The sequence below is a fragment of the Leptopilina heterotoma genome, unplaced genomic scaffold, assembly GCF_015476425.1.
Source record: "Leptopilina heterotoma isolate Lh14 unplaced genomic scaffold, ASM1547642v1 Lhet_15, whole genome shotgun sequence".
NCBI classification, from domain to species: Eukaryota; Metazoa; Arthropoda; class Insecta; order Hymenoptera; family Figitidae; genus Leptopilina; species Leptopilina heterotoma.
Window position 1 is genome coordinate 4,061,731 of NW_025110867.1, and position 27,075 is coordinate 4,088,805.

Genomic DNA, 27,075 nt, shown 5'->3' on the forward strand with positions numbered 1-27,075 from the left:
TTATTTTGATAAATAATAAATTAATAATATTTAATATATAATATAAATTAATAATTAATAACATAATTATTATTAATTAGAATTTTTAAATTAAGAAAAATTTGATGAATGTTAATTTTTATTTTGAATAATATTCTCACCTTAACGACCCAAACGCCATTTGTACTTTGCTCGCAAAGATGTTTGAGAAAAATCTTATTCCTCTCTCTTCCGTACTGTTGTTTCTTCCTTCGAACTTGAGAAGCCTCGACAGTCATTGTTTGTGTTTCGTCTGAATCGCCACAATCCAATTGCTCCACCTCGTAGTGAAACAATTTTGCTGGAGGATTTGGACTTCTCTCTTGTGGATTGCTGGGAAAAATTAATCAATAATATTATTTTTTTTATATATTAATTTGAATTTTCGGAAATATGTAATTTTATTAATATAATAATTTTGTTAATAAAAAAAATTTTTTTTAAATAAATTATTGTTAGAAATAGAAAAAATATTGAAATATTTATTTTACCTTCCATTCTCGAGGATATATTGTTTAATTTGTTGTTCAGTTGGCGCAATAACTTGAAGAACATGACAATCGCACCATGAATCTTCGGTGAAACTTGCTTCGACCATTTCGCCCACAAAATATCGATCTCTCGCGTATTGGTAAATATCTTCGAGCATCTCATTGAAAGAAGTTCTGTGTGTTCTATTTGCGAGATATAAAATTGGAATGCGGAGCTGAAAATGTGGAAAGGAAAAATTATTACACTTCTCCCTCGAAATAAAGCAATTTTCCAGAAAAGAAATTACCACTTTTCTTTTCTTTTCTTTATTCTTTCTTTTTCTTATCTTCCTTTTACGAGTCCGCAACGTTTTTAAAAACAGAAAAATCAAAAACTCATTTTTTTTTAATTAAAAAATTTATCTCTAATATTGCTGTGTGCAAATTTTCAATTTTTCTTTCATTTTCTTAAGTAAATTAAATTATTTTTTAAAAAACTGATTTAACTGTAATTATACGTATATAAATTTATTAAATTTAAAAAAAAATTTATATGTTTCCGAGAAAATGAAAATTGGAAAAAAGTAATCACAAATTACCTCCATTGGAAACTCTTTGAAGCTTCGCTCGGCATTTTCTTCGCTTTCCAAAGCTTCTGCGTAAGTTAATCCCGATTTTCCCGTCGTGCTGCACGACCAGACAAGTGAATTGCAGAGAATGATCCTCGCGCAAAATTCACTGAAATTAACAAATTAATTATAAATAACAAAAATATTACGCTCATTATTAATTACATTAAAAAAATAATTACAAATATTTTTTAAAATTTTTATTTGAATTTTAATAAATATCATAATAAAAACAAAAAAATAATAAAAATAAAAAAAAATTACTGATAACGATTAAAAGTCAATGTAAATAATAAATTTTAATAAAATTCTACGCCAAAAATTCAATTAGGATTTTTAAAAATAGTACAATTATTCTTCGCAACAATTCAATTATTTTTCTAAATAATAACATTCTTCGCAAGAATTCAATTATTTTTTTTAATAAATAATAAAATCTTTCAGAAGAATTCATTAAATTTTCAAAAATAATAAAATTTTTCGCAAGAATTAAATTATTTTTCTAAATAATAAAATGCTTTGCAAAAATTCAATTATTTTTATAAATAATCATTAATTTATAGGAAGAATTAAATTATTTTCATAAATTATCCGCAAGAATTCAATTATTGTGATAAATAATACATTTCTTTGAAAGAATTGAATTATTACTTTTTTATAAATAATAACATTCTTCGCAAGAATTCAATTATTTTACCAAATAATAAAATTCTTCACAATAATTCAATTATTTTTCTGAATAATAAAATTCTTCGCAAGAATTCAATTATTTTTTTTATAAATAATAAAATTTTTTGCAAGAATTCAATTATTTTTCTAAATAATAAAATGCTTCGCAAAAATTCAATTATTTTTTCAAAAGTAATAAAATTTTTAGCAAGAATTCAATTATTTTTGTAAATAATAAAATTTTTCGCAATAATTTAATTATTTTTCTAAATAATAAAATTCTTCGCAAGAATTCAATTATTTTTTCAAAAGTAATACAATTTTTAGCAAGAATTCAATTATTTTTAAATAATAAAATTCTTTGCAAAGAATTGAATTATTTCTTTTTGCAAATAATAACATTTTTGACAAGAATTCAATTATTTTTAAAAATAATAAAATTTTTCGCAAGAATTCAATTATTTTCCAAATTAATTAAATTTTTTGCAGGAATTTAATTATTTTTAATAGAATTTACATTAAATTTTTCGAAGCAAGTCCATTATTTAAAAAAAAATGTATAAAAATTCGTAGAGAAACTTTAATTATTTTAAAAGATTTTTACGCAATTTTGTTTAATAAAAATTCATTTATTTTTAATTTAATAAAATTTTGACAAAATTCCTCTAAAGAATTTAAATTTTCTTCGAATTAATTGAATTATTTTAAAAAAATTTAATATGAAATTCTCGGTAGAATTCAAATATTTTAATAAATAATCAAATTCGTCTTAGGAATTCAATTATATTTAATACAATAATTTTAATTAAATTTCTCAAAAGAATTCAAATTATTATTTTTAAAAAATTTAATTAAATTTGTGTGTATTAGAATTGAATTATTTTTAGTATAAGTATTTTAAATGTTTGATTTTTAATTAAAAACAATTTGATTTAATTATGTTTTATTATTTTTTTATCTTCAAAGCGCATCAAATTAAAATTTCACTAATTTTTAAAATAAAAGCATTAAAAAGAAAAATACCTATAAAAAATTAGGAAACTTATATTTTATTGCATTTATTTTTTTATTGCTTCAAGTTTATAATTTGTTAATTATAATAATTGCAGTTAATATTATTTAACAAGAATTTATAATAATTCATTATAGAGAATACGCACTTGATATAATCAAATATGAGAAAAAAAACTCTTTTCAAATTACATTTTTATGCAAAAGCAAAAAGAAATAAAAAAATTTCTAGTTTTTTCTCTGTAGTACTTTAAAAACAAACGAAACAAACTCAAAATTTCTTTTAAAAAATTGTACTTAAAAACATGTAATAATTAAACTTTACCAAACTTTTTTGTAGAGAAAAATATTTATTTCATTCTTTTTATTATTACTATTATCTTAAACAATATACAAAAGTAAAATATAAATAATAAATATTGTAATTCCTAGACACAATCGGAAATTCGTTACGTCAATTAAGAAAACAATAAAAATTGCATTTAAAAATTATTTAGTCGCTTCGAGAAAAAAGAAATTGAATAATTTTATTAAAAAAACAACATTGAAAACTGTAAAGAATCGTGAAATAAATTTTTTCCGGCATAGCAATGACAAATTTATTTCAGATACGCGGTATGACAAAAAGGAGGAAAGCGTAATTTTCAGAGTTGGCCGAATTAAGAGGGAAAATAATATTATGAAACCCAAAATAAGATTCGAAGAAAATAAACGAAAAGCGAAAGAAAAAGAAAATGTTTTTAAAAAGATATTTAAGAAAAACCTAATGCAAAAACTAATGGAGGGAATGTCAGAAAGAGGGCCAAGTAACGGAGTTAAAAAGCGAAGAGTGTGTGTGACAATTGTGTATATATACTTACTTGTAATCCTTAAAGATTTCGTTGGTCGCCTCGCAATGATAGACTTCGTCGTCGGCCTTATAATCCGTGGAGACGTGGAGCTTTTTAAAGGGTTCGTTGCGTAGCAGCGGCATTTTTTCAAGTCCCTTTTTTTTGCCAGCTGCCGCAAGACGCCTTTTTTTCACACACAAAAAAAACCGCGTTTCAAAAACTACGTTTTCAACTTTTTTCTCTCTCTCTTTCTCTAGTGTGTGCCGCGACCACGTTATCGTCAAAACCTGCAAATTATGCAGCTGAAAAAAAAATTACAATTCACCCCCCTCTTTCTATGAACACTATATGTATATGTATATATAACACACAATTGTATTTTTCGACACTTTTTATAACTTTTCCCACTGCACTTTAATAACTTGATTCACTTTAACGTTTTCTCAAAGTACGTTAAATACACAATTACTCGCGACAAGAGCGTTTTTTTTTCGACTCATGACAAAGAGCGATTTTTACGCTTCTATTTCACTCTCTGGGAAAGAAGCGCGCATTCACACCTGACACCATTTTCCATTTAATTCATACCGCGCACTGTATATTGCGCATTACACAAATCGATTTATCCAATCAGAGTGTATTCACTTTTAAGCGGTAAATTTGAATAATAAACTTTTATCTCTAATTTTTTCACTTTTGTTTTAAAACTTTTTGTCAATGTTCTTTTTGTGACTATTTCTCGAGAATTTTTTATAAATAAATAACTTTTTAACTTGCAAGTGGACATTTACACAACGAAAATGGTGGAAAAAGTGATAAATTACCGACACATGCGCAAATGGTATGGTCGCCATTTTTAAAATAAAAACTACTTTTTAGGTTATGTTTGCAATTTGACGATTTCGTTAATTTGGAGATGAATAAAAGTTATTGACACAAAATGATGTGTGATATTAAATTTTAAGAAACGAAGTGGTGCCAGAGATGCCATTAGGCGGAGGAATTTCATCCCCACTCTTGCGCCATTTTACATTTAAGTCAATGTAAAATGGCGCAAGAGTGGGGATGAAATTCCTCCGCCTAATGGCATCTCTGAGTGGTGCTTTTTTTAAGTAATCAAGATAAATTTTAGAAGGATAATTTTCATTTATATGCGGGAATCGAATATTGGCGGGAATGGCAATAAATGTCGATCGACAGTCACGTGACAAATGGCGCGAAAATAAATAATTTTTAAATAAATTAATTAATTTAAAATTTTAATATTTTATTTTATAATTAGATTAATTTTTTTCAAGTTAATTAAATATATGAATGAATAAAAATGATTAATTTAATGTTTAATTAATAAACATAAATTTAAGAATAAGTCAAAAATAAGAGAGTATCAAAAAACAAAATAATTTGTTCGTTATGTAAATTAAATTAAAGAATGTAAAAGAGTTTTGTCCTCGTTTTTTATGAAAAATAAAACTCGCATTGTAACATAAACGATTTAATATTTCAATATAATGACAAAAAAGTGTATTCTTAAAAAAATATTTCACTTTCTGTAAAAAAAAACAAATTAATTATAATTTAAACTTAAAAAATTATTGAAATTCGATGGAAATACAATTTTTTACTAAAAGTTGATAAAATTGAATTTAAAATTCTAACCACTGAGTAAAGTAAAGACACTTTGAAGGTGTAATTTCTCCTTCGTCACAACAATTTTTTCTCACCTGGAAAAGAAAATTTGAATTAATTAAAAAAATTTATTAATATGTCATCTTAAGGTATTTGTCGCGCGACTGGTCACTGTCAAAAGTTTGTATCCGTTGACTGTACTTATGAAACGATTATGAATGCGAGTTTCCGAAAAACTTTTGCGGACGTACAGTTTGACACACAGATGTTCTAAATGTATATTCATAACCTCTCGCATGAAAAACGATCGTGGCAACGTCGCAAGTTTGGCATATGGCCGTCTTTAAAATTTCGCTCCAAAAGTAGCAGACAAGCTGTAGTATTTAACAAGCGCTATTGCCACGTTTACAAATTCACCTGTCATTTACAGTAAATGTTAAAATAATTTTTCAAGTTTGATGTTAAATATCTTTTAATTAAGACGGTGAAAAATTTTCATTTTTTTTTATAAAAGTTCATTTTGGTTCAATAAATAAAACTTTAGTTTTTCTAAAAAATCTGTCGATTAGTATAAGTGCAAAAATTAAAAATCTGTGGTTTTCATATGGTTTTCCTATACCGTACATGTTAAAAATCGAAACTTTGATTTCATTTTTTGAGACTTACAGACGGTCAATTTTATTTTAATAGGCCTTATTTTGTAGATAAATATCCAAAGAATAATTATGTGAAATTTAAAAAAATTCTGTCGAAAACGAATTTACGCGACAAATACCTTAATTTTTAAATATAGATTATATTTTACAAAAATAATTTTACAAATATGTAAATAATAATTTATTTTTATTTACACATTTTTTCAAAATATTTTGGGTATTATTATTATTATTATACTTATTCTTTATTATTTCTATTATTATTATATTTATTTTATTTTTAATTTTGAAAGTAATTGAATTCTTATGATGAATATAATTTTCTAAGAAAATAATTGAATTTTATTAAAATTCCTGAAAATAATTGAATTTTTGGAAAGAATTTTGTTATTTATCATGTTAATTGAATTCTTATGAAGAATTGCGTTATAACTTTTTAAATAATTAAATATAATAAATTCAAAAAAATTGAATTTTCAAGATTTTAATTTGAAACCTTTTCAAAATTCAATTATTTCCCGTGTTGATGTATTTTGAAAAAATAAATAAATAAATTTCTAAAAATTTATTTTATGATTTTAATTTTCAATTATTATCTAAAATTTTAACTGAAATTCATTTTTTAAATCAATTTTTATTAGAAAATTTTACGAGAATTCAATTATTTAAATGCAAACATAAATAATTGATGGAATAACTAATTGTTTCTTAAAATTGAATTTTCATAAAGAAATTTTTGTAACAAATTTTGCAATAATTGAATTCTTTTTGACGAATGTTAATAAAACTTTTATGAATAATATTACATTTATCGAGGAATTCGATTAAAATTTTATTTAGGTAAAAATAATTGAAACTCTGCGAAGAGTTTTATTATTTATGAAAATAATGGAATTATTGCGAAGAAATTTAAAAAAAATAATTTAATTCCCGTTAAATTTTTGTTATTTATGAAAAGAATTAACCGTTTGTAAAAAATTTTATCAACATTTTTTTTACATAATTGAATTCTTTTGGAAAATTCTATTAAAATAACAAATATCTATTAAAATTGAAAATCATTGAATTGAGGGAAATTTTTGAAAATAATTACAATTTTGACAAGCATTTTATTAAAATTTTTGAAAAAAACTGAATTTCGGAGAAGAATTTTATTACTTTTGAAAATAATTGAATTCTGATGGAGAATATTATTATTTATGATAACAACTGAATTTTGCAAAGAATATTATTAAAATTCCTGAAAATAATTGAATATCTAAGAAGAATTTTTGTTATTTATCAAGTTAATTGAATTCTTTCGAAGAATTACGTTAAAACTTTTAGAATAATTAAATATTCATTTTTAAATAAATTTTTATTAGAAAATTCTACAAGAATTCATATATTTAGATGCAAATATAAATAATTTATTAAATAATTGAATATTTGTTAAAATTTCAATTCTCATGAAGAATTTTATCAACAAATTTTTAAATAATTGAATTCTTTCGAGAAGAATTTTATTTATTATTTATAAGGATAATTGAAATTTTTCCGAAAATTTTCTTAAATTCTTAAAAATAATTAAATTTCTGTAAACAATTTGATTATTTATGGAAATAATGAAATTATTTTAAATGAAATTAATTTTTAAATCAATTTTTATCAGAAAATTCTACGAGAATTAAATTATTTAAAAGCAAAAATCAATAATTTATTGAATAATTGAATGTTTTTTAAAATTAAATTCTCATAAATAATTTTTTAAACAAATTTTGCAATAATTGAATTCTATTTTGACGAATTTTAATAACATTTTTAAAAAATAATCACATTTTTTGAGGAATTCGATTAAAATTGTATTAAAAATAATTAAAATTCTACGTTGAGTTTTATTATTTATGAAAAAAATTTAAATTTTGACAAAATTTTAATAAAATTTTTGTTCAAATTAAAATTTTTTTTATAACTGAACTTTGAAGAGGAATTTTATTACTTTTAAAAATATTTGAGTTCTGATGGAGAATATTCATTATTTACGACGAATTTTAATAAAAATGTTATCAATAATTACATTTTTAGAGAAATTTGATTAAAATATTGTATTAAAAATAATTGAAATTCTGCGATGAGTTTTATTATTTATGAAAATAATTGAATTTTTACAATTGTAAATAAATTTTTTAAATTAATTGATTTCACAGTGGAAAATTTTATTATTTGTAAAAATAATTGAACTCTTGCGAAGAATATTATTATGTTTTTAAATAATTGAATTGCCGTGAAAAATTGCATTATTTAAAAATAATTGAATTCCTCTAAAGGCTTTTGTTATTTACAAAGATAATTGAATACTAAGAGAAATTTGATTAAAATTTATAAAATTAATTGCAATTTTGAAGGAAAATTTGTTTATTTTCGATAATAATTGAATTCCTCTGAAAATTGTATTATTTACGAAAATAATTGAATGTTTGCGTAGAATATTATCAAATTTTTTTTTAAATAATTGAATTCTTTTGGAAATTTTTATTAAAATAGTAGTTTTTGAAAATAATTGAATTTCGGAGAAGAATTTTATTATCTATAAAGATAATTGAAATTTTTATGAAAATTTTTTCGAAATTTTAGAAAATATTTGAATTTTGTGTAGAATTTTATTTCTTTTGAAAATAATTGAATCTCTGCAATCATTTGAATTTTCTCAAAAATTCAATTTTTTTTTAGTGTTTTGAACTAAAATTGTTCTATAAATCCACTATTTTTAAATAATTAATTAAAAAGTGAACTAATTTCAGAAGAATTTACTCTTATTAAATTTTTCAAAAATCTGTTATTTAAAATTTCTAATTAAATTCATTCAAAATGGAAATTTTCTAAAATTATAAATTAAAACTTTTTGAAGCTCATCTATTTATAAAAATTGTAAACACAACTTTTTTAGAATTCAATTAATTTTGAAATATTTAAGTAAAATTATTCATTAATTAATTTATAAGAAATAATTTTAAGATAGTTATTCAAGAATTAAGTTATTTAAAAAGAATTTATTGTCAGAAATAGAAAAAATTGAAAATTTTGTATTATAAATCGTGGTAATTTCATAGTTTATAAAGCAAACGAAAAAGACACAAAAATTCATAATTTTCTTATGAATTAAATTTTTTCCAAATCCCTTATTTTTCTCTGACTTGTGGCAAATATGTTAAAATTTATTTAATAATTTAAATAAATAAATAATAAATTAAAATAAAAAACATATTTCCAAAATAATTATTTTTCAAAGTTGTACTAATTTTCGTTTTAATACAAACCGGACAAACACCACAAGGACTTCCTATTAATCCTGGATAATCGAGCAAAGATTCCACAGCTCTGTACATATTTGTTCTGTCATTTGTAACAAGTTTTTCCGCCTTTCCATCATAAACTAACGTATTTAAAATCATTTCTAAATCTTCAACTGTGAGATCGACCTGAAATTAGTATTTATTATTAGTTATTCAGACGAAATTTTTGTATATTATTTAAATTAAATTGAAATGTATGAAAAAATTCATTTAAAGAAAGAAAAATATATTAAAATTTTTAAATTAAAATTCATTCATCAATTTGATAACGAAAAATTCGCTCCGAGTTTGTATTTTATGTTGTAAAAATAAAAAGAAAATCAATTTCCTTCACTTTTTACCTTACTAATATGCAAATCGGTGATATGTTTCCAAACATCAGTTGAACTAACGTAGGAAACATTACGCGCCAATAATGGTCCATTCTTACAATCGGACATTTTCCCCTTTTGCTTTTGTAAATATTTAAAGCAAAAATCATTCAAAACATCGACAAATTCAACTTCAAAATCCTGATCCTGATACCATGCGCCACCAGTTATTGATCTATCTGGCTGTAAATCGTAGAGCATATAAACTTTCTTCTTACCGGCCGCAACTGATTTTATTGATTTAATTATTTTCTTATTCTCAAGACTCTTTAATATTTTATTTAATATTATTTGATTGAGATTTGATTTAAATCTAATGTCCCTTATCCAAATTCCTTTATTGCCAGCCTCTTCAATAATTGAATAAACAATTTTCTCCTCATTATCAGAGCCCTTGGCAAATCTTTCTTTCGTTGGATCCTTTAATTTATAGAGAAGAGTTTTATTCGCTCCACTTGTAAATAATTCAATATTACCATGCGATAGTAATTTATTTATTAATTCAGCCGTTTGCGATGGATTTAAATTTGGCAACGTTGCTGTAATGTCTTTATGGGAGAAGCCTTTTGGCTTCGATTGAGCCAATTCCAATAGTCTGGAAAATTAATTCTTATATTTTTATGAATAATTTTATACAGTTTTTTAAATTATAATAAACAAAAATTTTGACTTTTTTCCTGACCTTAAAGAATATTCTGATTCACTCTAAAAATAATTAGATACTCAAAACAATGTTCTATTTACATTTATTTACGAATTTCTTTAATTGTAAAATTATTCGAAAACAGCAATAAATTCTTTTTTAAAAAAAATATTTAATCATTATTATTAAACGTTTGCGTAGAATTTTAATAAAAAATTTTTTAAATAATTGAATTCTTTTGGAAAATTTTATTAAAATAGTAGATATTGAAAATCATTCATTTTAGGAAAATTTTTGAAAATAATTAAAATTTTTTACAAGAATTTTATTAAATTTTTTGAATATAATTGAATTTTGAAGAAGAATTTTATTATTTATAAAGAGAATTGAAATTTTGAGGAGAATTTCTTTAAATTTTTTAAAATAATTGAATTTCTGCGAAGAATTATTTTATTACTTTTGAAAATAATTGAATTTTTGCAATCATTTAAAATTTCTCCAAAATTCAAATATTTTTAGTGCTTTTAATTAAAATTCAACGATAAATTCATTATTTTTTAATAATTAAATAATAACATATATATATATATATATTAAAAAATTTAACTAATATCAGAAAAATTTAAATTTTGAAAATTTTTGCAAAAATTTAAGATCTTTAGAATTTCTAATGAAATTAATTCAAAATTAAAATTTTACAAAATTTTAAATTATAATCTTTGGAAGTTCATCTATTTATGAAAATAATAATTTAACTATTATAAACAAATTTTGTCAAAATTTTAGAATATTATTTAATTTTTTCCAAAGAATTTTATTAAAATATTTAAATACCAACTGATTTCTTTCGAAAAAATTTCTTGAAAATTGTATTTCACACAATTGAATTATTTTGAATATTTTATTATAGTCATGATATTATTTTAATTTTTACTTTGAATTTTATCAAATTTTTAAAAATAAGTAAATCAGTTTGAAAAATTTTGTGGAAATTTTCGAAAATAATTAAATATTTCTCAAAGAATTGAATTAAAATTGTATTGAAAATAATTGAAATCCTCTGAAAAATTTTAATATTTATGAAAATAATTGAATTCTTTTGAAGAACTTTATTAAAATTATATTTAAATTAAATTCAATTAAAATGGTATTCTTGTGATGAATTTTATTACATATTTATGAAAATAATTCTATTCCTATAAACAAATTTTTAGAAAATAATTAATTTCTTTTTAAAGAATTTGATTAAAATATTTAAATTAATTGATTTCTTTCAAAAAAATTTTATTTCACATAATTGAATTACTGCGAAAATTTTATTATTCATATTATTTGAATTTTATTAAATTCTTTATAAATATAATTGAACAACAAGTTTCAAACCTAATTCAGTGTTTAGAAAACCGAAAAATTACGAAAAAAGAATAACTTACTTTTGTTCATCAATACCAATAAAATCACTTTTGCTTTGTTTACTAGATGACTCTTGGTTGTCCATATTTTTAATTGATAATTAATAACTGAAATTAAAAAAAACTTGAAAACTTTTAACTCAAAAGACTTTTTCCACGCATTTATATACTTTTCTCTCCTCTGAAAAACATAACCTCAAAAATATTTTGACAGTTTCTCGGCGCTGCAGTAGCTACTAAATGGCGCCTAAATTTGAAATGTTTTCTAAATTAGTATTCGATTATTCAAAATTATATTTAATTTCTAACTCTAATACTTTAACTTCAATATTATCTATTACGAATTTTACATTATTAAGTGAAATTAAAAAAAAATGATAAAATACTTCACGCGGCTTCGGAATGTTGATATCAAAGTTTACATAACCTTACTTTTTTGTTCACATTTCACATGTCACATGTTGAAACTTGAAATCTGAAATTTAAAAAACTTGAGAACTTGTCAAGGTTGAAAAGTATAAAAACGATAAAAAGCATAAAAATCGGTTTAAATATTAAAGATTGTTTTTTATTATTAAATAGCACTTTTAAGTTTTAATAAATTTAAGAGAAGAAAAGTTTATCAATGGAAGAGACAAACGATAACGATGAATTAGAAATCGGCGAGAGATCATGGAAAAGAGCAGTGGAAACGGCAGGAAAGGTAAAATATTTTTAATCACACATTCATATTTATATAATTATGAGTATCATTTAATCATTTACACATTCAACTTACAAAGAAAAAGAAAATTAAGACGTTAATATTTAAAAAACTGTTTTTTTTCACTATAATTTTAAAGTCAGGTTATCGTGAAGGTATGGACGATGGATCGGATGATGTCCTCCAGGAAGGCTTCGATTTAGGATACGTTGAAGCATTTAAAACATCTTTTGCCATTGGCATTTATAAATCAATGGCACAAGCATTACCGAAAACAGTGGAAATTTCAAAGGAAATTGAAGAAATTTTAAGAACCTCCGACACTGGTGCTTGTGTTTTATGCAAAAACACAGTCAGTGTTTCGTCAAGACGTAAAACAGAGGAGAAAACATTAGAACAAATATTAAAAGAACAACGTCAGCATTCAGCGCATATAATAAAAATGCTGTACGATTATTTTGTACCATTATTAAAAGAACACAATGTTACATTGGATCCAATGAAAATTGAAGAGCTTCCACATCCCGATCGTGATCTTTAATCTCTAATTATAATAATTATAATGTTTTAAATTTTGTAAAGTTATAATTTTATTTCTTTTTATAAAATTCAAATGAATTTGAATAAAAGTCTATTTTTTCTAAAGAAAAAACTTCTTCTTAAGGATAAAAAAAGTTTAAAGGTGAAGACTTTTGAAAAATCAAAAACTGACCTCTTAACTTATTTGTTATCATAAAATTATTACTTAAAAATTATTTAATGCATAATTTTACTTAAATATTTCAAAATTAATTGAATTCTAAAAGAGTTGTGTTTACAATTTTTATAAATATTTATCTATTTATTTATTTATTTACACTTTATGAAGAATAGATGAACTTCAAAAAGTTTCAATTTATAATTTTAGAAAATTTCAATTTTGAATGAATTTAATTAGAAATTTTAGAGAACAAATTTTTCGAAAAATTTTAATAAGAGTAAATTTTTCTGAAATTAGTTCACTTTGTAATTAATATGTGACGCTCCACAAGAAAAGGGACCTTATGACAAGAGTAAATAAGGTCCCTTTTCTCGTGGAGCGTCACATATGTTTAATTAATTATTAAAAATAGTAGATTTATAGAAGAATTTTAGTTCAAAACACTAAAAAAATTGAATTTTAGAGAAAATTCAAAAGATTTGCAGAAATTCGATTATTTTCAAAAGAAATAAAATTCTACACAGAAATTCAAATATTTTGGAAAATTTAAAAAAAATTCTCATAAAAATTTCAATTATCTTTATAGATAATAAAATTCTTCTCCGAAATTCAATTATTTTCAAAAACTACTATTTTAATAAAAATTTCCAAAAGAATTCAATTATTTAAAAAAAAATTTGATAATATTCTACGCAAACATTCAACTATTTTCATAAATAATACAATTTTCATAAGTAATAAAACTCATCGTAGAATTTCAATTATTTTTAGTACAATTTTAATCAAATTCCTCGAAAAAGGTAATTATTCTTTAAAAATTTTAATAAAATTCGTCAAAAGAATTGAATTATTGCAAAATTTATTTAAAAAATTATTTATGAGAATTTACTTTTAAAAAACATTCAATTATTCAATAAATTATTGATTTTTGCTTTTAAATAATTTAATTCTCGTAGAATTTTCTGATAAAAATTGATTTAAAAATTAATTTCTTTTAAAATAATTTCATTATTTCCATAAATAATCAAATTGTTTACAGAAATTTAATTATTTTTAAGAATTTAAGAATATTCTCGTCAAAATTTCAATTATCCTTATAAATAATAAATAAAATTCTTCTCGAAAGAATTCAATTATTTAAAAATGAATATTTAATTATTTTAAAAGTTTTAACGTAATTCTTCGAAAGAATTCAATTAACTTGATAAATAACAAAAATTCTTCTTAGATATTCAATTATTCAATAAATTATTGATTTTTGTTTTTAAATAATTTAATTTTCGCAGAATTTCCTGATAAAAATTGATTTAAGAATGAATTTCATTTAAAATAATGTCATTATTTCCATAAATAATCAAATTGTTTACAGAAATTTAATTATTTTCAAGAATTTAAGAAAATCCTGTGCAAAATTTTAATTATCTCTATAATTAATAAAATTCTTCTCCAAAATTCTATTATATTCAAGAATTTTTAAATAGTCTTGGCAAAATTTCAATCATTTTCAAAAATTATCCTCAATTCATAGATTTTCAAAATGTACTTTTTTAATAAAATTTTCCAAAAGAATTCAATTATTTAAAAAAAATTATAATAAAATTCTACTCAAACATTTCATTATTTTCATAAATAATAAAATTCTTTTTAAGGAATTCAATTATTTTCAATTTCATAAATACTCATCGCAGAATTTCAATTATTTTTAATACAATTTTAATCGAATTCCTCGAAAAATGTAATTATTTTTCAAAATTTTATTAAAATTCGTCAAAAGAATTGAATTATTCAACAATTTGTTGATAAAATTCTTTATGAAAATTCAATTTGAGCAAATGCTCAATTATTCAATAAATTCTTTACTTTTGTCTTTAAATAATTGAATTCTCGTAGAATTTTGTAAACATGAATTTCAGTTTATATTTTAGATAATTGAATACCTATTAATTCAAATTTTATTTATTAACAAAAATTGAATTTTGGAAGAAATGCAGTTCAAATTTTTATAAATAATTAAATTTCGAAAAGTTTTACATTAAAAGTATTTTAAAATTTTAATTCAAGTTTCTTAAAAAAATTAGGTTTTTGAAACATTAATATTAAAATTTTTTAAAGATAGGTAGTTTAATTCACGGAAATAATTTAAAAAATTAAAACAATAATTTGAGATTATTAAAAACTAAAAATTGACTTCAACAAAAATTATTCCATTTAAATAATTCAATTTTCGGAGTTGAATTCTAATAGGAATTGTTTTAAAAAAAATTGTCATTTAAAATTTTAGAAAATAATTGAATATTTGAAGCGTTATAAGTTTTATTCCTGCGGACAAATAAATAACAATAAGTTTCTAAATATTTGTTTAACAAAAATGATTGAAGTTTTTAATAATTTTGAAATTCTGAAAAAATTCATTGTAAGAAAAAATGTATCTACTTAGTTAATTAAACTTTTTTAAAGATTATTGAATTCACGAAAATAATTATAAAAATTGAAAATTCTATCAAATTTCATTGAAATAAATTTTATAATTTAAAGAATTTTATTATATTTTCTTTACTTTTAAAAATTATTTTGAAATATCGTATTTTTGAAGAATTCTAACTGAAAATTTGGAAAATAATTGAATTGATTTTTTTTTAATTAATTACCGAGTGCAAAGCCTTAATTTGCTATTCAATAAACAGAAATTATTATTTTTCAATAAACAAGAAAGAATTTCAACTAAATTCAATAATTTATAGATCGGCGTGTTTATTATTATTATTTCAGATACATCTAATAAGTGACAAATAACAGTTTCTAAATTCGGTCGGTTGTAAGATTTTTATTTTTAAATTATTTTAGTTTTTCTTTTTCTTCTCAGTGACGTCTTGTTCGTGCAAAAGTCGTGTCGGGATAAAAATAAATTATAAACTACATCAAAAAAAAAATTATTACTAAATATTTCTTCGATCAACGATCTTGAGACGTAGCAGACTTTCATTAATAAAATAATTCATAAAAATCAATTTTTTATCTATTCGAAAAAATTGTTACTCTTTAAAAAAAAAAAAAAAACAAAAACAAATGAAAATTATTTTTAAAAAATTGTAGTTTCGTTTAAATAATACAATTACCAAGTCAAGAATTTAATGATTAAATGTTAATCGTTTTAATATTAAAATTCTTGACTTTGCCGCATTTGTCTCGCTCTTTGAACTCCCATCACTGAGTATAAATTTTCTTAATACATTATTTACAGCACTTGTCCAAGCCGATTGTTCTCGTTCTCTCTTTCTTTCGCACATGCACACTCAGTTGACTTTGGGAAACTCGAGTCAATTTTTCATTAAAAAGTGTTCTTGAAAATCAGCGATTAGCAATGAAAAATCGACCTCATTTTTCTGTACAGATAATAATGGTTTATTTAACGGGACAAGAGGCGTATTTTTCTTTCAAAAGCGTATTTTCCAATTTTCGCTTTTAGTGATTCTTTTTTTTTATTTTCGTTTCCTTTAAAGACCGGCTAAAATAATTCTAGGATCCTCGACAGCATCCTTGATTTTACGGAGGAACATAACTGCCTCACGACCGTCGATCAATCGATGATCGTAGGTCAGGGCAATGTACATCATTGGTCGAATGACAACCTGAAATAAAATTAAAAAGAAAATTTTAAAACTATCATTTAAAAAAAATGTAAATCATGGTTACCACAAAATTTTCTTTTTCCCTAACTTTTTCCTAATTTTCAGACAAAATTCTTTTACTTTTTCCCTGAACCTGAAAAATATTCTGATTCACTCTAAAAATGATTAGATACTGTGCAGGCTTCACAGTCTGTCCCCTATTTCCCTTAAAGTCCCCTTTTTTTAATTTTGGCCCCTAAACGTACCCTATTTTGAAAATTTACCCTAAATTTCCCCTATTTTCTTCTTTTATCTTTTAATGATGAATTCACACCAAATTTAGCTTCAAAAACTATGAAACTGCCACTAATTTTAATGCAGAACCTTCAAAAAATTTTTCTATTTCTGACAAGAATGAATTTTTTAACATTATTTAAATATTACAAAAGTTTAAATGCAATTATCTTGATAAATAACAAAATTCTTCAAAGAAATTCAATAATTTTTAGGAATTTTAATAAAATTCTTTACAAAATTCAATTATTTTCGTAAGTTACAATATTCATCCCAAGAATTCAATTATTTTCAAAAATAATTAAATTCTTTGAAGAAATTCAATTATTTTCAAAAATTTTCACGAATATCTCGTCAAGATTTGCAAAAGTTCAATATTACTTTCAAAAGTTTTTTGCAATTCAATAATTTTCAATATTTACTATTTTCACAAAATTTATCAACAGATTTAATTATAGAAAAAACTTTTTGATACAATTCTACGAAAAGATTCAATTATTTTCATAAATAATAAAATTTCATTTTCGAATTTAATTATTTTCATCGCAGAATGTCAAATATTTTTAATACAATTTTAAATAAATTCCTTAAAAAATGCAATTATTATTAAAAATTTTATGAAAACTTGAGGAAAGAACTGAATTTTAAGAAACATTCAATTATTCAATAAAACAATAAAATTCGTTGCAATAATTCAAATATTTTCATAAATAATATTTAATTCGTCGCAGAAAATCAATTAGTTACAAAAATTTTCAAGTAATTTTGCAAAAGAATTCAATTAACTTGATAAACAACAAAATCGCATAAATTCTTCCCATAAAATCAATTATTCTAAGGAATTTTAATAAAAATTCTTTTCCAAAATTCAATTATTTTGATAAATATTAAAATTCATCACAAGAATTCAATGCTTTTGAAAAGTAAAATTTTCCACATGAATTCAATTATTTTCATAAAAAATAAAATTTATCACAGGATTATATTCTTTTCTAAGAATATTTTTACTGTAACTTCTTCAAAATTATTTTTCATCTTTTCAATTTAATTATTATTTTATAGAACTTTTAACTAAAATTCTTCTTTAAAACAAATATTTTTAAAAAAATTTTGAAAAAGTTCTTTGAGAATTTTCAAATCCATTTGTTTATAATTCAATTTTACATGAAATTTCGATTATTTGGAAATTTTTCAATTAATTATTTAGAAAATAAAAACTTGAAATAATTAAAAACAAAAATTCAATTAAACTTTTTTTAATAAAAAAGAAAAAAAAATACAGAATTGTTGTTAAAATTTTGAAAAATTCAGATTTTCAAAGATTTTAATTTGAAACCTTTTTAAAATTCAATTATTTCAAAAATTCATGTTATAATGCTTTTAATATTCAATTATTACTTAAAATTTTACTGAAATTCATTTTTCAATCAATTTTAATCAGAAAATTCTACAAGAAGTCAATTATTTAAAATATTACAATAATAAATAATTTATTAAATAATTGAATATTTCTTAAAACTGAATTATATAAATTGAATTTTATCAAAAAATTTCTTATTAATTGAATTCTTTGGACGAATTTTAATAAAATTTTTAACAATAATTTAAATTCTGTAATGAGTGTTTAATTATTTATGAAAATAATTGAATTTTTATCACCAATCGTAGTTAAATTTTTTTAATTAATTGATTTCACACTGTGAATTTTTATTATTTTTGTAAAAATAATTGAACTCTTGCGAAGAATATTATTGTTTTTAAATAATTGAATTCCCGTGAAAAATTGTATTATTTACAAATAATTGAATTCCTCTAAAGACTTTTGTTATTTACAAAGATAATTGAATTTTTGAAAATAATTGAATTTCGGAGAAGAATTTTATTAATTATAAAAATAATTGAAATTTTCATGAGAATTTTTTTTTCAAATTTTCGAACATAATTGAATTTCTATGTTAAATTTTATTACTTTTGAAAATAATTGAATTTCTTTATTCATTTAATCATTTTTAACTTTTCCAAAATTCAATTTTTCAGTGTTTTTAACTAAAATTCTTCTATAAATCCACTATTTTTAATAATTAATTAAGTATATTAAAAAACTAATTTCAGTAGAATTTACTCTTATTCAAATTTTTCAAAAATCTATTATTTAAAATTTCTAATTAATTTCATTCAAAATTGAAATTTTATAAAATTTGAAATTGAAACCTTTTGAAGTTCATCTATTTATAAAAATTGTAAACACAACTCTTTTTTAAAATTCAATTAATTTTGAAATATTTAAGTAAAATTATTCATTAAATAATTTATAGGTAATAATTTTATGCTAGTTCTTCAAGAATATAAAGTTATTGAAAAAGAACTTATGGTAACCCTGTAAATTGAAAGTTTTTTTTCATGTAGTTAGAAAAGGTATTTTTTAAATAAAAAACAATCGTTTTACCTGTCCTTTAACAGCAATTGGTCGCTCAAAGGTACCGTGCATACCGAGAATTGCGCTTTGAGGTGGATTAATAATGGGAGTTCCCATTAGTGAGCCAAATACTCCACCATTGCTTATCGTGAAAGTACCGCCGTCCATGTCTTCGACAGTAATTTTTCCTTTTCTTGCCTTATCGCCTATCGCTGCCATGGCAATTTCAATTTCAGCGAAATTCTTATTTTCTATACTACGAAGAACGGGAACGACGAGGCCCTTTGGTGTCGCAACGGCAACACTTATATCGACATAATCTCTATAGACAATGTCATTGCCGTCAATCACTGCATTCACCACCGGTTGGTCCTTTAATGCATAAGCACTCGCCGCAATAAAGGCACTCATGAAGCCCAATTTCAGACCGTATTTCTTCATAAAGAGCTCTTGACTTGATTTTCTGAATTCCATTAAACGACTGAAATAATAATTTCTCAATTTTAAAACTATTCTTAATTTTTACGATCAGATCTTTTTTAATCTTAAAAGAACTAAAGAAGTAATAAATAATAGATTTTCAGGGTGTCTACAATTGTCGATCAACAAAATACCCGGCTTTGTCCTAATTTTTTTCTCATCAAATTTAAATTTATTTGATTTTGAACATAAATAAATTTACAAATTTATTTACTATATAAAATAAAATAAATAATAAATATAAATAAAATATATTCATAAAAGAGTTTTTAAGAATAATTAAATTCCTTTGACGAGTTTCTTTAAACTTTTTGAAAATAATGTTTTTTTTTTAAATAATTTTAATTAAAAATTAAAAAATTAATTAAATTAAACAAAGAATTTTTTCAATTTTTTAAAATAATCTTGTCTGTTCATAATTATAATTGAACATTTGATTTATTCAATTTTATTAAAATGTATTGATACTACATAATTGAATTTCTGCAAAGAATTTTAATATTTATAAAAGTAATTGAATCCTTCCAAAGAATGTTATTATTTCTAAAAATAATTAAATGTTTGCGTAGAATTTTATTAAAATTCCCGGTTTTTCCCGGCTATTTTCCGGTTTTCCCGGTTAGTAGATACCCTGAATTTTAGTGAATAAGTACAAAGCTTGCGATTTGCCTAGAAAAACAAAAATTACCTCATATCGATTTCGTTGAAAGTCGTAAGCATGGCATTTGTATTTTGTGCGTCTTTAAGTCTCTCGGCAATTCGCAAACGCATTCTATTCATTTTTACCCGTTGTTCCGTTCGAGTGCCAATTATTTCACGTGAATAGTCAGTTGGTGGAAGTTGAACTTTCGCGCCTTCCAAGGACTATAAATGATAATAAAAGATAATTAAAAATTGTAATAAAAGATAATGATAAATATTTAATTAACGTTATTTAGGAGCTTGATTTTTTTACCTGAGCGTGCTTAATCGCGGCAACTGGCATTGAAGTCGCGGGTGCTTGAGGTGGTTGAGGACGAGGAGGAGGTGGTGGCGGCGGCGGAGGTGTTGGTGATGGAGGAGCCGCTGCAGCAGGAGCAGAAGGCGGTGGTGGAGCTGCTGCTGCTGCAGGTTTTTTAGTTTCTACAACTGGAGGTGGTGCAGCTTTTTCCGCAGCTGGCGCCGCTCCTCCTGTCGCTCCAATATCCAATGAACACAATTTCTGTCCAGGTTTCACCGTCTCACCATCTTTGGCAAAAATTTCCTTCAATACTCCATTTCCTGGCGCGTTCACCGGAACTGAGGTCTATAATTGAAAAAAAATTTCTTATTACTGAAAAAAACAAAATACAATTCTTCCTCTCTATGAGGAAGCAATAAGTGAAAAAAAGTATAAAAAAATATGTACAAGACAAAAAAAATTCACAAAATATAATTATTTATGAAAATTATTAAATGTTTGCGTAGAATTTTATCAAATTTCTTTTTAAATAATTGAATTCTTTTGGAAAATTTTATTAAAATATGAATCAGGTATTGAAAAGCATTGAATTGAAGATTATTTTTGTAAATAATTGAATTTTGGAGAAGAATTTTATTTCTTTTGAACACAATTGAATTTCTGCAAAGAATTTTATTACTTTTGAAAATAATTGAATTTCTGCAATTTATAACTTCTTCAAAAATCAATAATTTTTATTGTTTTTAACTTAAATTTCTATATATTAAAAATTTAACTAATTTAAGAATTTGAATTATTAAAATTTTTTAAAAATCTACGTTCTTTAAAATTTCTGATTTAATTCATTCAAAATTGAAATTTTCTAAAATTTCAAATTAAAACCTTTTGAAGTTCATCTATTTATGAAAATCGTAAACGCAACTCTTTTACAATTCAATTAATTTTGAAATATTCAAATAAAATTATTTATGAAATAATTTATATGTAATAATTTTATGAGAGTTCTTCAAGAATTATGTTATTTAAAAAGAAATTATTGTTAGAAATAGAAAAAAATTGAGGGATTTGTATTACAATTCGTGTTAATTTCACAGTTTATAAGGCAAACAAAAAATTCAAAAATATTTAGAAATTTCTTATGAATTCTAAAAATTAAATTTTTTTTCTGTACTTTTAATAAAAATCTGTATTTTTATATACCTTGTCGGTTTCAATTTCACAAAGTACTTCATCTTCCTTAACTTGATCGCCGGGTTTTTTATCCCACCTCACGTCGCCTTCGGTTACACTTTCCGCTCCAAAAGGAGGGACAACAATGTCCTTTACATCCCCTGAAAATTAATTTTATAATTTATTCAAAATAATTTTTAAAATATTAAATTTCTTTAATATCGAAGAAAAGAGAAATTTTTTTTTCCATTACATAGCGCAGGTGCTGAGCGAAAAGATCTTGTTTGTTGAATCTTCCAGCATTGATTGTTATTGGTATTTAAGTACCTGGAGATAAAAAAGAAAGATAAGAATGAGAATTTGTTTTTACAACCATAAGTGATTATTATATCGTTTCATATTTTTTCTTTTTGTATCTCAACTTACTTTAGTGATTTCGAATCGTGAATAGATTTTGTTCGAATAAATACACGATGAAAGGATCTCACAATCTTGAAAAAAAAGAAATAATTACCATTAGTAAAGTAATTAAAAATAATTTCATATTGTTGCGAAGAATTCAATTAAAATTTTCAAAAATAATTCAATTCTTTTCAGCAAATTGTTAAAAATTCTATTAAAAGTAATTGAATTCTTGTAGTTTTAACAAAACTTTTAAAAAATAATTGAATTCGTTCGCGGAATTTAATTAAAATTCTATTAAAAAATAATTGAATTCTTTCGAAGAATTTAAATTTTATTAAAAATAATTGAATTCTTTCGAAGAATTTAAATTCTATTAAAAATAATTGAATTCTTAGTTTTATTGTGAGTTTTAAAAAAAAAATTGAATTCTTTTGAAGAATTTAATTAAAATTCTATTAAAAATAATTGAATTCGTTCGAAAAATGGAATTAAAATTCTATTAAAAAATAATTGAATTCTTTCGAAGAATTTAAATTCTATTAAAAATAATTGAATTCGTTTGAAGAATGTAATTAAAATTCTATTAATAAATAATTTAATTCTTTCAAAAAATTTAAATTTTATTTAAAATAATTGAATTCTTAGTTTTATTCTGTTTTTTGAAAATAATTGAATTCTTTCGAAAAATTTAATTAAAATTCTATTAAAAATAATTGAATTCTTTGTTTTATCGTGATTGAATTCTTTCGAAGAATTTAATTAAAATTCTATTAAAAATAATTGAATTCGTTCGAAGAATTCAATTATAAAATTCTATTAAAAATAATTGAATTCTTAGATTTATCGTGATTTTTGGAAATAATTGAATTTCTTCGAACAATGTTAATTAACAATTTTTTTACAAACAAATGTTAAATGTGTAAAATGTGTTTAATGTTTTTCAGTTTTAAACTTTTAAATCTGAATTAAGAGGAGAATAAAATTCTGTAACAAATAATTTTTTAGAATAAAAATTCTGTGCCAAAGATAAATAAAAATTAAGTCATTTTTCTCTTGCGAAATCGACCAGGTACAACACAAGTCTTGTGACAGAAATTATAATTGATCGAATGCATAACTAAATTTCAAAGCAAGATCGCGAATTTCGATAATAATTACCCATTTGGCATTTTTATTGCAAAAATTCGTTATTTTCTCTTATTTAAAATGTTTAATTTTCAAAAATTTCGAAGATTTTTTTTTATTTCTTTTACTTTTTAAAAATTTTTTAAAGTACCTAATCTCTAGAAAGTTCAATATCCAGGTACAAAAAATAATTCTTTAAATAGTATTTAGAAAAAGAAATCCAGTCAAATTTAAAAATATCTCTTCGCAAATGACATCACATTAGGTCTTATCTTCAAAAAAACAACGAACGATAACTCAGTTTTTCGTGAGAAAAATAAAAAATTCAAAAAAATAAGATCTGTCAGATCACATGATAAAGAAAAATTTTTTAGGGCGGGTTGTAAAAAGGAGAAAAAAAGTAACAAAGAGGTTATAATTCCTTGTGGATGATGAGATAACGGCAAAAGTCATTCTGACAGGATTTTGAATGAGGTGAAGGTGAATTTTTTTTTCTCGATTATATAACACTGAAGGTGAGAATAATGTTTAACTTTGAATTAACCTCTTTGCCGGTGTTGAATTTTTTTGTTCAAAAAATAAAAAGAAATAGAAATGGGTCAGAGAGACAGGTCCCTTGTCTTCAGGTTAATAATTGAAAAATAGATTCATGTTTATGAGTATGAGAAGTTATCATTATAACCTAGAGAGAGAGATCATCATTTAAAATGATCGTTAATTTTTTGAATGAAAATTATGAAAATCTTACCTTAGATTGAGAATGAGTTAGACGTGTCAAAGCACGAGGCGTAAGACGCGAACAATTGGACAGCATCGCGGCCATCCTCGGGCGGAAAAACTAGCCCGTTGCCCCGTTCTCGTGAATGTAAAAATGCCGCGCAGGGCCGTAAGTTTGTAATTTGATGGTGGGGTTCGAAAGGGGTTGATGGGGACGGGTGTCTCGTCGTCTTGCTTTCACTCCTTCAGAGCAGTCTTGCACCAGGTTCGATTTGGCGAAGAGTTTCCTTCGTTTCATTATAGATGGTACTGACAGTGTTAGCAGGGTTGGGAAGGTAATACAAAAAATCAACTGACAGGGATGGGACGATGGGGCCTGATAACAAATAATAACAAAATTGTAATAATATAATAAATAATAACAAATAGTATTTGACAAATAACAACAAATAAAAACAAATTAAAATCAACAAACAATTGTACACGGAGAAAAATATAAAGTAACTTTTATTACTTTTATAGTAAAAAATTTCCGGTAATTTTTACTACTTTTGGAGTAAATTTTGCTACGTTTGAAGTACATATTTGTAAAAATTAGTAAAATTTACTTTGAACGTAGCAAAATTTACTCCAAAAGTAGTAAAAATTACCAGAAATGCTTTACCGGAAATTTTTTACTATAAAAGTAGTAAAAGTTATGTACTTTATATTTTTCTCCGTGTAATAATATATAATAACAAATTATAAATAATTAATAGTTATAATAATAATAATTATAATAGTTCAGTTGTATAATAACAAATTGTAACTTTTTATATATAAATAATCAACGAAATTGTAATAACAAAAATAATACCAAACAATGATTAATTAACGAATAATAACAAAATTGTAATAATAAATAATAACAAATATCTAATTATAAATAACAAGATTGTAATAATAATATTAAATATTGTGTAACTAACAAATAACAAAAATGTAATAAATAATTAATAATAATAATAATAATAATAATAATAATAATAATAATAAAGTATATTTTCCGGTAATCTGTTCGCAGTTTAAAGTTAGTTGTTGTTTGCTTTTCTGTTTCTTAACTTTTTTATAATAATTTTTCTTTTCAAATATTTTCAATTTTAAAATTAATATATTGAAAATCATCGAATTGTTGCAAAGAATTTTATCAAAAAATTTGATAATAATTGAATTTCTACCAAGAATTTTATTATTTTTGAAAATAATTGAATTCTTATAAACAATTTTACTATTTATGAAAATAATTGAATTGTTCCTAAGAATTTATTAAAATTTTAGAAAATAAATTAATTTTATGTTAATATTTGAAAATTTAAATTCTTTCGAGGAATCGTATTATATAATATAAAGAATTTTATAGAAATATTTTAAAATAATGAAATTTTTTCGAGAAATTCAATTAAAGTTGTTTCGAAAATAATTGAATTCATCACAATGAATTTCATTATTTTTTGAAAATAATTGAATTCTTTCAATTGTTTACGAATATAATATATTTAAAAATTGCATTGAAAGTAATTTAATTTTTATATAGAATTTTTTAAAAATATTTTGAGAATAATTGAATTATTTTTAGAGAATTTTAAATTCTTGTTGAAATTGAATTTTATGGAAATTTTTGAAAATAATTAAATTCATTTGAGTAATTTTATTTAAATTGGATTAAAAATAGTTTAATTCCTGCAAAGAATTTTAGTATTTATAAAAATAGTTGAATTGTTTCGAAGAATTTATTAAAATTTTAGGAAATAATTGAAATTTATGGAAATATTTGAATTCATCCAAGGAATTCAATTAAAATTGTTTTGAAAATAATAAATTGAATTCCTTCAAAAGATTTTACTATTTATAAAAATAATTGAATTATTGCGAAGAATTTTACTATTTATAAAAATAATTGAAATGTTTCGAAGAATTTATTAAAATTTCAAGAAATAATTAAATTGTTATGAAGAATTTTATGAAAATATTTAAAAATAATGAAATTTTTTCGAGAAATTCAATTAAAGTTGTTTCGAAAATAATTGAATTTCTTTAAAGAAATTTATTAAAATTAAGTATGTTCAAAATAATAGAATTCATCACAAGAATTTTATTGTTTTTTGAAAATAATTGAATTCTTTTCAATTTTTTTCACAAATATATTTAAAAATTGCATTAAAAGTAATATAATTTTTATCTACTTAGAACTTTTTAAAAATATTTTGAGAATAATTGAATTATTTTTATAGAATTTTAAATTCTTGTTGAAATTGAATTTTATGGAAATTTTTGAGAATAATTAAATTCTTTAGTGTAATTTTATTTATATTGGATGTACAAAATTATTTAATTCCTGCAAAGAATTTTAGTATTTATAAAAATAGTTCAATTGTTTCCAAGAATTTATTAAAATTTTAGGAAATAATTGAAATTTATGAAAATATTTTAAAATATTTGAATTGATCTGATGAATTCAATTAAAATTGTTTTGAAAATAATTGAATTCCTGCAAAGAATTTTACTATTTATAAAATTAATTGAATTCTTGCGATGAATTTTACTATTTATAAAAATAATTGAATTTTTTCGAAGGATTTATTAAAATTTTAGAAAAAAATTGAATTTTTTCGAAATGTATTAAAATTTTTTTTAAAAATTGAATTCTTTTGAGGAATTCAATTAAAATTGTTTTGAAAATAATTGAATTTTTGTAAAGATTTTACTATTTAAAAAAATAATTGAATTGTTTAGAAGGATTTATTAAAATTTTAGAAAATAATTGAATTCTTTCGTTAAATTTTATTAAAAATTTTGAAAATATGAACA

At 22.1% G+C, this 27,075-nt stretch overlaps 4 protein-coding genes across 8 annotated transcripts in view; 1 reads left to right on the top strand and 3 right to left on the bottom strand.

Annotated features, from left to right (window-relative positions):
* Window positions 1-4,200, bottom strand: part of LOC122498391 (bromodomain adjacent to zinc finger domain protein 1A) — a 28,970-nt gene extending 24,770 nt beyond the window's left edge. For all 3 annotated transcript variants that reach the window (XM_043606089.1, XM_043606088.1, XM_043606086.1), the window contains exons 1-4: window positions 3,658-4,200; window positions 1,088-1,226; window positions 510-724; window positions 141-351 (exon numbers count right to left, since the gene is read on the bottom strand). In XM_043606089.1, the coding sequence (XP_043462024.1) occupies window positions 141-351; window positions 510-724; window positions 1,088-1,226; window positions 3,658-3,770 (678 nt within the window). In that variant the 5' untranslated portion in view covers window positions 3,771-4,200. The remainder of the gene's footprint in view (window positions 1-140; window positions 352-509; window positions 725-1,087; window positions 1,227-3,657) is intronic.
* A 1,067-nt stretch (window positions 4,201-5,267) lies between these two features.
* On the bottom strand, window positions 5,268-11,864 carry LOC122498474 (DNA-directed RNA polymerase III subunit RPC6). The gene is made up of 4 exons (XM_043606215.1): window positions 11,692-11,864; window positions 9,586-10,210; window positions 9,209-9,370; window positions 5,268-5,351 (listed from the first exon to the last, which is right to left on the bottom strand). The coding sequence occupies exons 1-4, from the start codon at window positions 11,754-11,756 to the stop codon at window positions 5,274-5,276; spliced, it is 930 nt and encodes a 309-aa protein (XP_043462150.1). The 5' UTR covers window positions 11,757-11,864; the 3' UTR covers window positions 5,268-5,273.
* A 233-nt stretch (window positions 11,865-12,097) lies between these two features.
* On the top strand, window positions 12,098-13,025 carry LOC122498475. Of its 3 annotated transcripts, none has more exons than XM_043606218.1 (2): window positions 12,098-12,373; window positions 12,529-13,025. In XM_043606218.1, exons 1-2 carry the CDS (start codon window positions 12,343-12,345, stop codon window positions 12,912-12,914), a joined length of 417 nt encoding a protein of 138 aa, XP_043462153.1. In that variant the 5' UTR covers window positions 12,098-12,342; the 3' UTR covers window positions 12,915-13,025. The 3 variants fall into 3 exon arrangements, with proteins under 3 accessions (XP_043462153.1, XP_043462152.1, XP_043462151.1); XM_043606217.1 differs by having other exon boundaries at window positions 12,099-12,373; window positions 12,517-13,025; XM_043606216.1 differs by having other exon boundaries at window positions 12,104-12,373; window positions 12,513-13,025.
* A 2,779-nt stretch (window positions 13,026-15,804) lies between these two features.
* On the bottom strand, window positions 15,805-24,466 carry LOC122498443 (dihydrolipoyllysine-residue succinyltransferase component of 2-oxoglutarate dehydrogenase complex, mitochondrial). The gene is made up of 8 exons (XM_043606164.1): window positions 24,260-24,466; window positions 22,408-22,472; window positions 22,235-22,308; window positions 22,012-22,142; window positions 20,827-21,156; window positions 20,560-20,735; window positions 19,422-19,872; window positions 15,805-16,702 (listed from the first exon to the last, which is right to left on the bottom strand). The coding sequence occupies exons 1-8, from the start codon at window positions 24,332-24,334 to the stop codon at window positions 16,568-16,570; spliced, it is 1,437 nt and encodes a 478-aa protein (XP_043462099.1). The 5' UTR covers window positions 24,335-24,466; the 3' UTR covers window positions 15,805-16,567.
* Window positions 24,467-27,075: the final 2,609 nt, after the last annotated feature.